The sequence below is a fragment of the Schistocerca gregaria genome, chromosome 1 (genome assembly GCF_023897955.1).
Source record: "Schistocerca gregaria isolate iqSchGreg1 chromosome 1, iqSchGreg1.2, whole genome shotgun sequence".
Taxonomy (NCBI): Eukaryota; Metazoa; Arthropoda; class Insecta; order Orthoptera; family Acrididae; genus Schistocerca; species Schistocerca gregaria.
In genome coordinates, this window is record NC_064920.1 from 73169656 (window position 1) to 73187607 (window position 17952).

Genomic DNA, 17952 nt, shown 5'->3' on the forward strand with positions numbered 1-17952 from the left:
CTATGTGCAGTTACTTATACAGTCTATTACTACTTGTAGAACGCAGGCTAAGTATCTTCTTCCTAATACTCAGTGCTGATGGTCTCGATGTCTGCAACCGAACTGGGCCAAACAGTGATGGCCAGCTGGTTGAATCAGCGTTGATAGGGGGTGCTGAACTCTGTCTTCCTAGAGGTATGATGCTGCCCCCTTTTCTGGTGGCATGCAGGTCAGTGCATTTTTGTTGTTGTTTCACGGTGCTGTACTGGTCGGTGTGCAGTCAATGCATAAGGACTGCACCTTCTTCCCCTCCAAAATGTCACAGTGTTGTTGTGTAGGGAGCCATTTATGACAACAGGAGGGAAGGCAGGAAGCTGGGTGGCATGAGGAGAAGGGAGCCACAACTCGGACCAACACTGAGCCCCCGGCTGCTCCCCCCACATCCGTCCCGTGCTCCGAGGGGAATGTCAGTTGGTAACCCCTGAAAGGGTGTCCAGCCTCTTCCTCAGCTAGTCCGATGAAAAATGGAGAGGATGGTGACGAGAATGGCAAGGGCAGTGCATCCACAGCAGATGCTGGGACAAGTGCTGGGAAGGTGACCTGCTGTAATGGTAAAGGCGATGGGTTCAGCTTCATCGGTTCCACATGTCGTGCAGAAGAGGCACCTGAGGGCGGCTGTGCTGGCCTCAAGATCCCAGTAGGATGCAAAACTGTGGACAGAAAATATGCAGAAAAATCTTTCAAGTGATAAACATGAATCTGGTTCTGATGGCAGAGCAGCAACCCAGCAGGACCTTGAATTAAATACAAGCAAGCACCCAAATTTCGAAGAATCATTCTCTCTCCCATCATCTGGTGAATAGTACTATGGGATGTAGTTGAGTTCATGACCACTGCAAATGGATATATGCTAAAAGAGTCTATAACAATAAGTCAACAAGTGTTCCCGAAGGGACCAGCAATGTTAATATGTACTCATTGCCACGTTTGCGGCTGCACTGATAGATTTTCAGATGAAGCGTGACACTGTGACGTCATTTGTTCAATGTGAGTGTCCATGTCCGGCCAAGTACAGTGCTGACACACTAAGTATTTTCTGTGTGCTGTTCCCCAATGTCCTTGGTGAGCCGTTGCAACACATCTCTGTGCAACTCTTTAGGACTAAGCACGTGTGATTGTCCAGTCATTCTGAAACATTTTAGGAATGTTTCAGACTGGACGGAGAGGTTATGCCGACGAGCAAAATATCGATGCACAAGGGATGCAGAACGGATGTAGTGCACAAAATGTTAAAGTCACGGTCTGCTTCTATGGCTTGTGCAATTTTCCTATAGTTCAGTGAAAAAGTCTGTAAAAGCTCAGGTTCTTGCACATCGATCTGACAACAAAATGCGGCAGTAGCATCGAATTCAGAAGTGGACCGACAGGGAGGCGACAAAGGGTGTCAGCATTTGCATGCCGGTACAATATTTCATACTGATACTGTGACAGTAACAATGCCAAATGTTGCAGCTGAGCTGTGTGTGGCAGAACTGGTTTGGCCGGATGAAACAAAGACTGAAGTGGGTTATGATCCGACACTAGGTAAAACTTCTGACCACCAGATAATGGTGAAAACTTTGTCATGCCATAGACAATAGTGAGTGCTTCCTTCTCGAGTGTAGGAATAGTTACATTGAGTCTTGGCAATAATTTGGGAGCGAAAGCTATCGATCTGTCCAGTGAAACAAGTTTGTGTGAGAGTACAGCTCTGATTACTGTGAGAGTACAGCTCCGATTCCATACGAATAAGTATCCACTGTGAAAACCATAGACATAGCTTGATCGAAATAAACAAGGCATTTATCAGTCAAGGTATTCCTGACACCATTTGGTCCAAACAAAAGGCACATTGTTCCAGTGCAACCAATGCAATGGAGCCCTGATCTGGGCTGCATTGGGTATAAATCGGATATAACATTTCAGCTTTCCGAGAACTAACTGCAATCCCGTTACATGTCCCGGGTGGCCAGCAAATGTGATTGAAGGGGATGATCACCTTGGCTATGAAGAACATGGCCTAAATACTGTATTTCATGCTGAATAAGGGCACCTTCAAACCTGCAGCTGAAAGCACATGAAAAAGCAGATGAATATTACTGATATTTTCTTGTGGGGCATGTCCTGACACTATAATATCGTACGAATAATTTGAACATAATGGAACTTTTGCAGTAAGCTGTTCCAAGTAGTGGTGCTGTATGGCGAGCACGGAAGCACTCTCAAAGGGTAAGTGCAAAAATTTGAGCAACCCTAAATGTGTGTTGGCCACAAACACTTTCCAAGACTCCTCATCCAGTAGAATTTGGGAATACACATTGCATGAGTCAGTTCTTCAAAGATAGTGGACTGCACCAAGTCTGTCCATTAATTCCTCAGGACGAGGGAACAGGTAAGTATCAATTATTGTTTGTGGATTCATGGTGGATTTAAAGCCAACACAAAGATGAAGTCTTCCAGGAGGCTTTGGTAAGATTACTAAGGGAGCAACCCATTGACTAGCTTGGAGAGGAGCAATAGCACCATTGTCTTGTCATTCTTGAAGTTTACTTTGTCTCTAAGTGTGTGAGGCGCAGGCTGCACCTGAAAAAACTTAGGTTGCGCATTGTCCTACACTGTAACATGCACCACAATTGAATGAGCATTGACAGAGGCGCTGAACTCTGTCCACCTGGAGGTGTGGCACTGCCTGCTCTTTCCATTGGTTAGCGAGTCGGTGCCTTCTTGATGCCATTTTGCAGTGTGGCAATGGTCAGTGTGTTGTTGATGCTTTAGGACTGCACAGAAATCAAGATTAAAAATAGGGGAACAAAATGGTAGGAAAGGGGGAATGAATAAATAAAATTTCACAAAGGGTATCTATCAAAAGAGAATATAAATGAAGGTGGAGAATGCAAAATCTAAATGAAATAGGGTTGAAGGACAGTGAGAAGTATGGGGCTAGAAAAATTAATCATAAATTAACTACAATTAAATTGATGAGATGTGTGTACATGTGGGAGATCCTATTATCATCTCTGTAGTTTGGAACCATATTTTCCAGGATACATTGATCTTTCCTGCAAACACCTGTGCTTACTACTTTGAACACAGGCACTGCCTCTCATATTTTTACTTATCTGCCATACAGATTGCTTTAGCTGATTTCGTCTGCTTTCTCTCTCTCTCTCTCTCTCTCTCTCTCTCTCTCTCTCTCTCTCTCTCCTCTTTCAGGGGTTTCCCTTTCTTCTGTGTTCACATACTGCTTTCTCTCTGTTTTCTGTTAACACCTTTGTATATTGTATAGAATATGGGTGGTATTACTGGTTGTTTCTTTGTATTGCTTTTAGATACAATCACAGTAACATTCTTTTTATTATGGCTAGTTTTGGCCACATCTTTTATTGTTGTAATTTTCTCCTCCTCCTCATATTCATTCCTCAATATACTGGTTGCCTGCGGCTTTTGTGAGTATTTTTACCCTTGGCTATTAGATTGATGCTAAGTCTAACAGCTCTTTAGTACCTTTCATATGTCCTTTAGGGCTGGTTTGGAGCTTAGCAACTTACCTTCCTCCCCCCCCCCCCCCCCCTCCCCCAGTCTCCATCTTCCAACAAAAGAAGAAGGAAATTTTAAATGCTAGAGATTCAATCTTTTTTTCCCTTTTGTTATATGTTATCAGACTCCAGTTATTCCTTTCCTAACTGTTGGCAAGCAGATGTCCATCCTTTTTCATGTATAGTTTCTCTATTTGGTATTTTACTGAAAAATAAGTGTTGCTGCTGTTGAGTGAAATTATAGCAGTAGCATTGACAGTGGGCCAAAGCAGTTGCAATTGATTGAGACTCAGCTTTTAGAATGTGGCGTTATCTGTAGAGGCAAAGGTGGAGAAAGTGAAATGTGTGGAAAGTTAAAACTGATAGTAGGTAGAATAAGAGGCTACTTTTTCTGTCAACAGAAAAGACCTGAATAAACTGATTGGCAGGGATGAAATTAAAAGCAGATTTCTGCAGCTGAGATTACAAGGATAAGTACAATGTTTCTTGCCTTCCAGAACACTGTTGATGTACTTCTTTACTATTATGTAATGAAAAGATAGTTATTTTCAGAAATCTCTTCATAATTTCTGCTCGTATACAACTCAGTATGTTTTCGAGGTACACAAATATTAGCAAGACATGTGTAATATTGTTGGTGATTTATGGAACTGTTTCTGGGTTACTGCTGCCTACATAATTGACTTTGTAGTTAGTTATAGTAGCTCTTTAAAATTTTTTCATATGTTGGCTATTTTCTGCATAAAAACAGTATGCCAAGGCTTAAAAAAAGCTGTGTCTATGCTGTAGTTAATAACTGATTTTAAATACAGAAAATACTATATGGTATGTAAAACTGACCCCCTGTCATATCCTTATAAACCATACTTACGTATTCTGTGTATGTGTATATTGTGAGCCATTAATTTTCATTGTATTACAGTAACAATTGATATACCATTGTGAGATGATCCTTGGATGAACAAATAAATAAATAAATAAGCAGAAAATAAGTCTCTGTATCATTTAAAAATAAATAATTTTAAAAAGAACTATTCTGAAATATTGAACAGGAATCTTGGTAGCATGAAACTGTAGTAACCCAGATCTGAAATGGCAATCATTATGAGAAATTTTAGAGGTGTAACTTATTAATGGAAGAAGCAACTCATGAGTGACTTGCACAGCCAGTTCTTGTGTACTGCTCAGCTGTGTGTACATGATTACTGAGTTAAAGGGGATTATATGGACAGCAGTGTCTGCTAGGAGCCCAAATTCGAACAAATTCCATGGAAAGAATAAATGTCTGAAATTAAAAAAAAGAAAAGAAAAACATCTTGACGTTTGTCGATTTCTTTCCAGGTGTCTGCAGCATGGCCCTGCAAGTACGGCCTCCTACTTGAACGGGCAACAAATGTTTCAGCACCTCATTTTGATTATGAATTTGATGAAAATCCACCTACAATTTTTTCATTATCACACCCTTTAGATGATGTTACCCCGGTAGTATCAAAACATGGTAAGTCATTTTACCTTTATTTCATTTCTATTTTTTTATGTTCTAAATAAAATAGAAAGAAACTTCCACATGGGAAAAATATATTAAAAACAAAGATTCCAAGACTTACCAAGCGGGAAAGTGCTGGTAGATAGGCGCAATAAATAAAACACACAAACACATACACACAATTTCTAGCTTTCGCAACCGGCGGTTGCTTCTTCAGGAAAGAAGAAGCAACTGCCGGTTGCGAAAGCTAAAAATTCTGTGTGTGTGTTCGTGTGTTTTATTTATTGTGCCTATCTACCGGAATAATAAATAAAACACACAAACACACACACAGAATTTCTAGCTTTCGCAACCGGCAGTTGCTTCTTCAGGAAAGAAGCAACAACCGCCGGTTGCGAAAGCTAGAAATTCTGTGTGTGTGTTTTATTTATTGTGCCTATCTACCGGCGCTTTCCCGCTTGGTAAGTCTTGGAATCTTTGTTTTTAATATATTTTTTTTTATATTCTGTTTTATTTAAATTTGTCATGTGGTCTGCTGTCACTTTTGAGTTATTGGCATATTCAGTCACCTTTTCATAGGGAAAGTGTTATCTGTTAATTTTCTCTTATGATAGTATTGAAGAAATGACAGTACAGTGTGTGAAGCTGATTTATAATTTATATTTAATTGTATATTAATATATGACCAATTTGGTCGGAGACCATTTTCCAGTGCCTATAGTACAACATTAGTGATACAGGACAATTTTCGCGCAAAAAGGCTGTTGGGAACCCATAATCCAGTACCAGTTGCAGGATAACAAAAATTATTTTCAATATTTCATGTAGTTATTGACTAAATTAAAAAGAAAACCTAAAATGCTGTCATAATCTACTCAGTACAAGACACAGCCTTATGTTAAAAGTCTGACACACTAAGACAAATATTACAGTTAGAAACTATGTGTTTGTTTTGAGGCAGCACAAGTTCATGGACTTCATTCAGCCAGTATTTGAGAATGAGAGCACTAAGCGACTTCCAGCAAACTTTAAGCACGATTTCAGATTTTTTCTAAACTTTTTCTCACTTACACCCATACTGTCAAATATTTAACACACAAACTTATTTGTAAAGTAATCTAATATTTGAGTCTGTGTTATACACAGGAGTTTGATTCCTTAAAGAATCTGGAGTTACTGGTAGATACTACTTGGAAAGGAGAGTAGTGTTGCAGTTACACATCAGTTGCTAAAGTGATATGAGAACAACTAGAGTAGAGTGATACAGCCACTGCTTGGAAAAGAGCGTAGACAGATAGCATATACCAGCAAACCTATTATGTATTCCAGTCTGGCCATTCACCTTTCGCTTATGAACTATCTTGGGAGAAACTAAATAATTTCGGGGATATATTATAATTCTGTATCTTTATATGATTTCAGATTTGCATTGGACCATTAATAGAGACTAAGGGACCTTAACACCAAAACTTATCTAGGCTTGCAGAAACTAATGTTTTTACAGCATCTCAAACTTGAATGAGATGACACATACATTGGACAAAGGAACAGAATAGAAACAGTTCTGTCCATGGGAAACGTCATTGCCATTCATGTTTGTAAAGTACATTATGAAGTATTGCATTATAATCTTTCAGATAGGCATGACCTTTTTTACTGTATTACATTAAGTTGTTGTAATCATTCAGGCTTTCCCGGTGATATGTTGATATCTTGAGGTGTCTCAGTTTTTCCTTTTGTTGTCCATGCACAATATTCCAACAATGTGACATCTTGTTTGTTATTTTCGGGTCTAAAAACTAGATTTTTCTAAATTTGGATACCAAACTTTGGAGGTCATTTTGACTGGTTATTTTGAATTTAGAGTATTTTTTGTAGTAGACAATGTTGCAGAGGACACTTTTTTAAAAACAATCATGTCAATTGCAATGCTGTAACTTAACCCAGTGCAGTGATATTCATATTTTTGCTAAACTGAAACTTCGTCGCGTGCTTACAAATGAAAATGGCTGCCATTCAGTAAAGATGAAAGGCAAATCAAAAAAAAAAAAAAAAAAAAAAAAAAAAAAAAAAAAAAAAAAAAAAAAAAAAAAACTGTCTTGAACTTCTCAGTTATAGGGTAAAATATTTAAAAATGGTCAAGCATCCAACTTAATTTTTATTGCACCACTTCATTTGGATTGATCCTTTTGTTTCCTAAAGTGTCAGCAAGTTATATGCCAGTGTATAAAACCTTTACCATTCAAATAAATGATAAGTTTTACAGTTCTGACGAAAGTATATTGTCACGTAACACGGAAATTTTCTGGGGCCCCCTCTGGGTTTCCTCAGCTGTTCCGCATAGCTCGATTGTGGTTACACAACACAGAGCTGCCATTGCACAAGCGCGCAGCCTCCTACGTTTACCAAGAGGCTGCGAGTGATTCGAGCACAGTCTTTATGCCACTGAGCCATGCTGTGCTGCATGAGGCGATACAGACGATGTTCCTGTTTCACCATTTACAAGGCTATTGATGATTTGGAGATTAATACAGTGCATGGCATTGCAGCCCAAGTTATGTTGCAGGACTGGTCCGTATTTTGTGGATGTGTATTGAATTTTACCTTTATAAAGTATTCAAAGAACACATTAAAAATACGATTATTAGCTGATATGGGAAGCTCATACAGCCCAGCCGTCAGTCACATTTAGCATGGTGCCTTTATTATGCCAGTTTGCATTCCTCCCTAATATGTCATTTGATATTTCAGCATATGGAAGTTGCTGGATCCAGATGATGATATCTTAACAGCCTGAGTTTGAAACGGCACTTTGCAGTATACTTTGAGTCAAATAGCGTTTTCCATTTCTTGATTAACACTCACCACAGTCAAACAGGATGGCTCCCATCTGGATGCTGTGATCATTTCCTTGAAATCATCATGTGTTTCCATCAGTGCATTTGTGTTCCCTAATCCAAAATTTTTGTCCCCCTCTTAAGCACAAATGATGTGGAAAATGGTGAAGTTTTTATTTTGACCGCCAGCAGAACCACAAAATACATAAGATGCCGCAGGTGAAACTTTCATCATTCAGGGAAATGATATGAAAGATCATTTTCCATAGTGTGAAACAAATCTCTTCTGCTGCAAGCTTCTTGCATTCCATATTTTGAGAGGTGATAGTGTAGACAAAAGGAGAAAAATATGTCCAGTAAACATGGCTACCTTAAGAACAATGACTACTTTCTTTATCTTCGCTATGTGAAACACATCTCTTCTATTGAATAAGTACTCATAGCTCTTAAGGTATGCCTTTAGAGTCCAAGTTTACTAGACTTTTTTGCTTCAAATGTTCATCCCTGTCCTATCCCTGAACATTGACCATTCCTGTATATAGGTTTTCAGTGTCCTCATCCAGTGTACGAGTGACAAAGTGTAAAAGGAAGACTTCACTTCATTTGTGCCCTTTTTTGGAGTGCATTCAGGATAAACACAAAACACAGATTCATCTGTTGCAAGAAGATCGCAAGTTGCTGCTTAAAGTAAATGTCACTGGTTACTGGTTACCATATTGGCAAGGATACATTTTTTGCAGAGTCCATGCAGACAGACATCTGCTTTTTGTTTTTCCTCTACTACAGTTTAGTGGGCAGGAGGGGGACTGTGCTCTCTCATGAGCAGATGAGTCCCCACTGACTTGCCTGTTTCTTTCCCCTGAAGAATTTAACTAACCGGTTCTTTCTGCCCCACAGCAAAACTTTGAATGCTAATGTCTCTGGATATTTCCCCCCTCCGCCTCCCTCCAGTTTTAGCATAGCACCAGATGTGTATGATCAGTCTGAAATGAAGTGCAGCAATAACTCACTTTCGAAAAAAGTGACTTACCTATTTTTCTTTCTCCTGACCATTCAGTTTAAAAATATGTTAAATAACTATTTAGTACATCGACTGCAGGTCATCCTGTTAACACAACTATGGTTTACAAATGAACCATGGAGTTACATGCCAAAAACAACTACATTTCACATTCAATCACAATGTACCTGGGGTATGGCATGACATAATCAAGTTCAAAACAGAATGGAATTAGGGTTATAAAGATTTAAGTGAGTTTGAACATGGTGTCATAGTCGGCGCACAAGCAATGGGACACAGCGTCTCCGAGGTAGCGATGAAGTGGGGGTTTTCCTGTACAACCATTTCACAAGTGTACCATGAATATCTCCGACATCACTATGAGTGGGAAAAGTTTCTGGAAGAATGGGCCATTGGAAAGAGTGCCAACTGAAGAGAATCGTTCAACATGACTGAAGTGAAGCCCTTCCTCAAATTGCTTCAGGTTTCAGTGCTGGGCCATCCACAAGTATCAGTGTGTGAATCATTCAATGAAACATCATCGATATGGACTTTCAGATCCGAAGGCCCACTCAAGTATCCTTGATGACTGCATGACACAAAGCTTTATGCCTCGTGTGGGCTCATCAACCTCGACATTGGACTGTTGATGACTGGAAACATGTTGTCTGGTCAGACGAGTCTCATTTCAACTTGTATCGAGCTGACAGAAGTGTACGGGTATGGAGACAACCTCATGACTCCATGGATCCTGCATGTCAGCAGGGGACTGTCCAAGCTGGTGGGGGCTCTGTAATGGTGTGAGACATGTGCTGTTGGAGTGATATGGGACCCCTGATACGTCTAGAAATGACTCTGACGGGTTATATGTATGTAAGCATCCTGTCTGATCACCTGTATCCATTCCTGTCTGTTGTGCATTTCGTCAGACTTGGGCAATTACAGCAGGACAATGCGACACCCCACAGGAGCAGATTTGCTACAGAGTGGCTCCAGAAACACTCGTCTGAGTTTAAACAGGTCTGATAGCCACCAAACTCCCCAGACATGAACATTATTGAGCATATCTGGGGTAGATTGCAACGTGATGTTCAGAACGGATCTCCAGCCCCTCGTACTCCTACGGATTTATGGACAGTTCTACTAGATTCATGGTGTCAATTCCCTCCAGCCTTACTTCAGACATTAGTCGAGACCATGCCACATTCTGTTGTGGCACTTCTGCGTGCTCGTGGGGCCCCTGCACAATATTAGGCAGGTGCACTTGTTCGTTTGGCTCTTCAGTGTATAAAGATGCAGAAAAATAGTTGCAAGAGTGACAAAGAGGAGAAGGTAGGAATCCCTAGTGTCAGTCAAAATTATACGCAAGACATATTTTGTCATTCAACTTCCCAATATCCTTATCAAGATCTGACAGAATATTTGTGTAGCTTTTTTTTTTTTTTTTTTTCATGCAGTACCTTGTTTATAAACAATCGCAACAATTACGGCAAAAAACTTTCTCGAACTCAACACTATTAAGAAACACATGAAGAAAGGGAAAGAGGGAATAAAACACTATGTAAAAATGCAAAATCTCAGGACACTCTTGCTGTTATAAATTATTGCTTCCATTGCAAATATTCATATTTTTAGAAAAGTTATTGACATTTTTTCCCAGCTTTCATCTTCTTTGTGCTTAATGTGAAAGTTATACCTATTTATATGAAAAATGCATTAAATTTTGCTGCAAACCTCTTTTTCTTCTCACAAACTGAAATCCTTCTTTATTTAATATACTTTCTACTACTCATGGGTAGCAAAAAGTAAGGACTCATTAGAAGCAAAAATAAATGAGACATTACATCTACATCGACAGCAGTACTCTGCAGTTCATTCTTAAGCTCTTGGCAGCTGGTTTATTAAAATATCTTCAGACTATTTCTCTTCTGTTCTGCTCTTGAACGATAGGTGAGAAAATGTACACTTAAATCTTTACACGTGAGTTCTGATTTCTCTTACTTTATTGTGATGATAATTTCTCCCTATATAGGTAGGTATCAACAAAAAAAAAAAATTGCACTCGTAGGAGAAAGTTGTTGAATGAAATTTCATGAAAAGATCATGCTGCAACTCAAAAATGCTTTTGTTTTTATGATTGTCACCACAACTTGCTTTTTTTTTCAATGTCCTTCATCAATCCTATCTGGTACTGATCACACACAGCACAGCGCTACTCCAAAAGATGATGGACAAGTGTAGTGTAGGCAGTCTCTTTAGTAGACCTGTTGCATCTTCTAAGTGTTCTGCCAACAAAACGGTCATTGGTTCGCCTTCCACACAATGGTATCTGTGTGATCACTTCAATTTAAGTTGTTCATATTTGTAATACATAGGTGCACAGATGGGAATTAGCCTTACAACATATTCTCCACTCCTGCATCCCCTCTGTCCTATCATCTCCTCCCCATTCTCATCTACTACCCTATTTATTTTCTGCCCTCTGCCAGCACACCCACCTGTCTTCCTCACTCCTCTCCTTTTTGTGGATGGCTCAGTATTTCTGCATGCGACTTGCAAAGAATTGTTGAGTCCATGCCATGTTGAGTTGCTGCATTGTGCCAGGCAAGAGGAAATCTTACATGAAAGTAGGAGGTGTCCCATTAGTTTCAGCACCACAATGTATTTATTATTTTCATTTAAGTATTTCACTTTTTTGTCTGCATTATTATCCCTTTCCTCTCTCCACTCCCATCTCATTCCATCTTCCCTTTTCCTAGTTCGAAATTGTACTGGTCATTTCTCTTCCCCTTAATCCATCTTTACTACTTACCTTGTCATGATTTCTGGGCAAAAGCTGGCACTCTGCTTACTGATCTATTATATTCAGTCTCCTTTCTCTGATGCTTCTCCTTTCACATTCATCTCTCTGTCCTCATAATGGATGGGTGCCTCCCATTACAGGATCCAAGTGATGTGCCCTTCCTTTTTCAACTTTCCAAATCTATTCCTCCCAAGTAGTTTGGAGAGTTAGGATAAATATCTCACAGCCTCATGGTAAATACTGACCAGCAATTTTGTTTGATAATTCTCGTTTTCTTGAATGAATTTTGTGTTTGATTCAAATGGTTCATAATTACTCCGTTCTTCTTCCTTATGGCTATCCTCTGCCTGTGTTTCTTGTTGCACTCAGCTAATGCAGAAGCTTATTCTGTTGTATTTGTCCCAATTACATGGAAATTCATCTTTAAATTGTTTTACAGATGCAAACAATGGATATTGCCTGTCAGTTGGAAAGACTGGAACTGTCAGTTTGTGACATTATTCTTGTCCATGGCACTGGATGTGATGGTGATAGTCAACTTCATTTTAACTTCCATAACATCAGTATTTGTTTTTGCATGATTTAGTCTTACCAGTTTCTGAATTTTCTGTATTTTCATGCAGCTTTTATTGATTGTGCCAAAGTCTGACAGTTATTCTGCATGCCTCAGGTCATCATAATTCCTCTCAAAGCTCTCTAGTACCCTTCCTAAATGCATCAGTAGATGAATTTTGAGGCTGACAGTTAACTTCTTGTATCTTTTGATTACTTTCTTTGATTTTATGTACAATATACATCAGCAAAGTGTACATGATGCAGATGTCTTGTGTCTTCACTATTCCGCAGGTGGTTGCAAAGTGCTCATTGCATTTGCTGCAAATACTCATTGGTCAGCAGCTTACATTCCTTAGCATGGCTGCAGTATATTAATGTTAGGTTCAATAATTTCAATTTTAAATTACAGTGGTCATTGTAATTTTATGTGTATGTGAAGAGATGGCTGCTGTATGGTATATGGCATTGAGACCATCTGTCTGCGCTGAATGATGTCCCTGCGTCAATTCCTACTCTGCATAAGTGGAGATTAGTAATTATTGCACCTGAATGATCTTGTGGCTTTAATTTTGTCTGCCAGGAAGTGAGACACAATGTCACAATGATTGCTGACCGTTTGGGTATTACATGTAAATTGAATTATAGTCTCAGCAGGTTTAGCTGCAATCCTCAGTAGTAAATTTTGGCAGGTTGTATAGTCTATTGCAGGATTTTGACATTCATAATCACATTTTAAATATGCAGTACAAATTTTTCTCTTGTCTTTTTTTAATACTAGCTTTCTGTCTGTGGTCCCTTTCCTTCACATTTTATGCAGATTATTTGACTGCACTATGAGCATCTTGCCCTCTGTTTATTAATATGCTTGTCAATAATGTCTGAGTTGAAAATGAGAAGTGCAGAATTTACAAAAGTTCTGTTCTTAAGGCTAGTCCTAAACTAGCTGGTGACATAGGTTGTCTATGCCACTGTGTCTTTTGTTCAGGAGAATGTGCACTGTAGATTAATCTGTAATGGATTTACTGAGGATATACTTCACATATTACATTTGTAGCTGACGCATGGAGATGTTGTTGTTGTTGTTGTTGTTGTGGTCTTCAGTCCTGAGACTGGTTTGATGCAGCTCTCCATGCTACTCTATCCTGTGCAAAGCTTCTTCATCTCCCAGTACCCACTGCAACCCACATCCTTCTGAATCTGCTTAGTGTAGTCATCTCTTGGTCTCCTTCTACGATTTTTATCCTCTACGCTGCCCTCCAATACTAAACTGGTGATCCCTTGATGTCTCAGAACATGTCTTACCATCCGATCCCTTCTTCTAGTCAAGTTGTGCCACAAGCTCCTCTTCTCCCCAATCCTATTCGATACTTCCTCATTAGTTATGTGATCTACCCATCTAATCTTCAGCATTCTTCTGTAGCACCACATTTCGAAAGATTCTATTCTCTTCTTGTCCAAACTATTTGTAGTTCATGTTTCATTTCCATACATGGCTACACTCCATACAAATACTTTCAGAAACGACTTCCTGACACTTAGATTTGATGTTAACAAATTTCTCTTCTTCAGAAAAGCTTTCCTTCCCATTGCCAGTCTACATTTTATATCCTCTCTACTTCGACCATCATCAGTTATTTTGCTCCCCAAATAGCAAAACTCCTTTACTACTTTAAGTGTCTCATTTCCTAATCTTATTCCCTCAGCATCACCCGACTTAATTCGACTACATTCCATTATCCTCGTTTTGCTTTTGTTGATGTTCATCTTATATCCTCCTTTCAAGACACTGTCCATTCTGTTCAACTGGTCTTCCAAGTCCTTGTTGTCTCTGACAGAATTACAATGTCATCGGCGAACCTCAAAGTTTTTATTTCTTCTCCATTGTTTTTAGTACCTACTCCGAATTTTTCTTTTGTTTCCTTTACTGCTTGCTCAATGTACAGATTGAATAACATCGGGGAGAGGCTACAACCCTGTCTCACTCCCTTCCCAACCACTGCTTCCCTTTCATGCCCCTCGACTCTTATAACTGCCATCTGGTTTCTGTACAAATTGTAAATAGCCTTTTGCTCCCTGTATTTTACCCCTGCCACCTTTATAATTTGAAAGAGGGTATTCCAGTCAACATTGTCAAAAGCTTTCTGTAAGTCTACAAATGCTAGAAACGTAGGTTTGCCCCTCCTTAATCTAGCTTCTAAGATAAGTCGTAAGGTCAGTATTGCCTCAGGTGTTCCAACATTTCTTCGGAATCCAAACTGATCTTCCCCAAGGTCGGCTTCTACTAGTTTTTCCATTCGTCTGTAAGGAATTCGCGTTAGTATTTTGCAGCTGTGACTTATTAAACTGATAGTTTGGTAATTTTCACATCTGTCAACACCTACTTTCTTTGGGATTGGAATAATTATATTCTTCTTGAAATCTGAGGGTATTTCGGCTGTCTCATACGTCTTGCTCACCAGATGGTACAGTTTTGTCAAGACTGGCTCTCCCAAGGCCGTCAGTAGTTCCAATGGAATGTTGTCTACTCCAGGGGCCTTGTTTTGACTCAGGTCTTTCAGTGCTCTGTCAAACTCTACACGCAGTATCGTATCTCCCATTTCATCTTCATCTACATCTACATCCTCTTCCATTTCCATAATATTGTCCTCAAGTACATCGCCCTTGTATAGACCCTCTATATACTCCTTCCACCTTTCTGCTTTCCCTTCTTTGCCTAGAACTGGGCTTCCATCCGAGCCCCTGACGTTCATACAAGTGGCTCTCCTATCTTCAAAGGTCTCTTTAATTTTCCTGTTTCTTTCACTGAATAAAAGAGGAGAACAGATTGATAGTAACAAACACAATCCAAGGTCAAGTGGACGACTGGGTGCTCTGTATGCGTGACATTACGGTTAGGAAAGCTAGTGTTTGTGTTAATTTTTGTTTGTGTGTTTTTGTTGCAACCTGGTAATTTTGAAATTTCGTAACTTATATTTTACTCTAATTTTGGAATTCATTTTACTGAAACAAAAAGTGTCTGTGTTTTACAAATGTTCATAATCAATTTCAGTCAGGAAAGTTATTGCAGAATGTAAATGGTTTAGAAGTAAATGAAACCACTCAGCACATAGCAGAAGCATTGAGTTGTGACAGACGTGCAAAACAGAATGAAAACCATGCTACCTTCTGGGATAAATACTTTCACAAGCTAGAATACAAATTGCCCCCCCCCCCCCCCCAACACACACACACACACTCACACACAGTGCTTGCTGAACACATAAAGCCAGTATTGCATTTCGACAGGGTGCTTTGGGGATTGGGGTTGCATCAGGTGGAATGTATAGAGGGAGAAAGAGTGGTAAGCAGGACAAGGGGTTTGGACACAAGTAGCTAGTGGCTTGGAAGGAGTGAGCAGGTATGCAAGTTAGGAAGTTTTGGCGGGAGCTTTGGCAGGTGCATGGGTTAGGCTTGTGACAAATGGTTATCAGAGCAGGTGAGGTTTGGTGTATAGTGAACATGATTGGGAGGGGTGGCAGGACAGAGGAATGGTAAACTGGTGGGTAGAGGGTATGGGGGCAGTGGCTTCACAGAGATTGAGGCTGGGAAGAATACAGGAGAAGAGGATGTATTGTAAATATAATTCCCATCTATTTAGTTCAGAGAAGTTTGAGGTGGAGGGAAGGAACTAGATGGTATGGATTGTGAAGCAGCCATTGAACTCGTGCATTTTGTGCTGTGCTGTGTGTTTGCCTACTGGGTGGTCAATTTTCTTCTTGGCCACAGTTTGGGGTGGTGGCCATTCATTCTGGTGAACAACTGGTTGGTAGTCATGCCCTCGTAAGATGCTGTGCAGTAACTGCAGCAGAGTTGGTATATGATATGCCTGGTTTCACAAGTGGCGAGCCTGTTACAGAACTGGAGATGCACTGGGTCAGTGTATTGAGTAGCTCTGGCATTAGGTATTCTACAGGGATATAATCCTTAAGACAAGGGAGAAGGAGTAGTATAGGAATGGACCAGGATTTTGTGTAGATTGGGTGGGCTGTGGAATACGACCTGTAAGATATGTCAGAAGGATCTTGGGTAGGGTATTTGTCATTTCTGGTCATGATGAGAGATGATCAGTCATGGCAAAAGATATGGTTCAATTGCCCAAGTTCATAGTGGTACTGGGTGATGAGGGGGTCACTACTTTGCAATGATTCAGGGGGGGGGGGGGGGGATGGTGGGAGGATTTGTCTGTGTGAGGATGTGGTATGGGAAATGTTTGCAGACAAAGTTTGGGGCACAGTGCCTGCCTGTGATGCTTTTGTGAGACCTTTAGCTTACCGGGAAAGGGAAACTGCAGATCCACTATCCACAAGTGACCAAACTGTATGGGAGTGATTTTTTGGTGTAGGGGTGGCAGCTGAGAATGCTGATATTGTTGATGGTTAGTGGGTTTAATATGGACAGAGTTACAGATGAGCCATCAGAGAGAATGGAGGTTAACAACCAGGAAGGTGGCATGTTAGGTTGAGGAGGACCAGAATAAGCTGGTAGGAGAAAAGGTATTGAGGTTGTGAAGGAATGAGGATAGGATGTCTTGGCCATAGGTTCAGATCATGAAGATGTCATAATGAACCTCAAGTAGACAATGGGTTTTGGGAGGCTAAAAAGGCTACCTCTAGATGACCCATAAACAGGTGCTTATGGCTAAGTCGCAGATTTGTTTATATGTGTTGTGATGAATCATAGTGACTACCCGACAGAAGAGTTCTGCCAGCAGTCTGACTCCTCCACCTACATGTGTTACCATTGTGATCCCATCCCAGAACTCCACCGTAACCTGTAATTGCTACCGAAATGCTTAGACCCACCCCAGAATCTATTTCCTAAAGTCGATCTCCCTTCTCACCCCAATGACCCCACTGTACATTCACTTTCTATGTGCTTCCCACAATTCATTAACTCATCAATCCTGAATGCCCCATTGTGGCTGCTTATTGTCTCCACTGTCCTTTCTTGTTGATCTACAGCTCCAACCAATTGTGCTAAGTCTAGCCTCTTGCATCATAGATAACAATCACTTTCTCAACCGACTCTAGAGTATCCTCGCCCTGTTACCACCTGAGTCCCTACTTGTCCTTGTTGATGCCACCTCCCTTCACACTAACATCATTAATGTACATGCCCTTGCTTCTATTGGAACACTACCTCCACACATGTCCTTTTGACTCCACGCCCACTACCTCATTCCACATACACTGTGCCAAATACATCCTAACACAAACTATTTCTCCTTTGAGAGAAAGGTATATAAACAAATCCAATACACATCCTTAAGCACCTGCATGGTACCCTCCTATGTCAGCTTGTTTATGGGGAACCTAGAGGAAGCCTTCATAGCCTTCCAGAACCCAAAACCCCTTGTCTGGTTCAGGTTCATTGGTGATTTCTTCATAATCTGGATCCAGGACCAAGACACTCTATCCTCATTAATCCACACCTCAGCAACCACTCTCCCATTAGCTTCTTCGTATCCTCTTCAACATGATGAACCATCTTCCTGGACATTGACCTCCACCTCTATGATGGCACTATCCACACCTTTGTCCATGTTAAACCTATTAACCGCCAACAGCACCTACATTTCGACAGCTGTTAAACACACTAAAAAGTTGCTCCCAAACTGTCTGGCCACCTGTGGACGGTGAACCTGTAGTGACGAGAATTCCCGTGCCCAGTACGCTGGA

General features: G+C 40.3%; 1 protein-coding gene across 2 annotated transcripts in view; it reads left to right on the forward strand.

Annotated features, from left to right (window-relative positions):
- Nucleotides 1-17952, forward strand: part of LOC126333765 (anaphase-promoting complex subunit 1) — a 353884-nt gene that overhangs the window by 53893 nt on the left and 282039 nt on the right. For both annotated transcript variants that reach the window (XM_049996770.1, XM_049996779.1), the window contains exon 5: nucleotides 4896-5052. In XM_049996770.1, the coding sequence (XP_049852727.1) occupies nucleotides 4896-5052 (157 nt within the window). The remainder of the gene's footprint in view (nucleotides 1-4895; nucleotides 5053-17952) is intronic.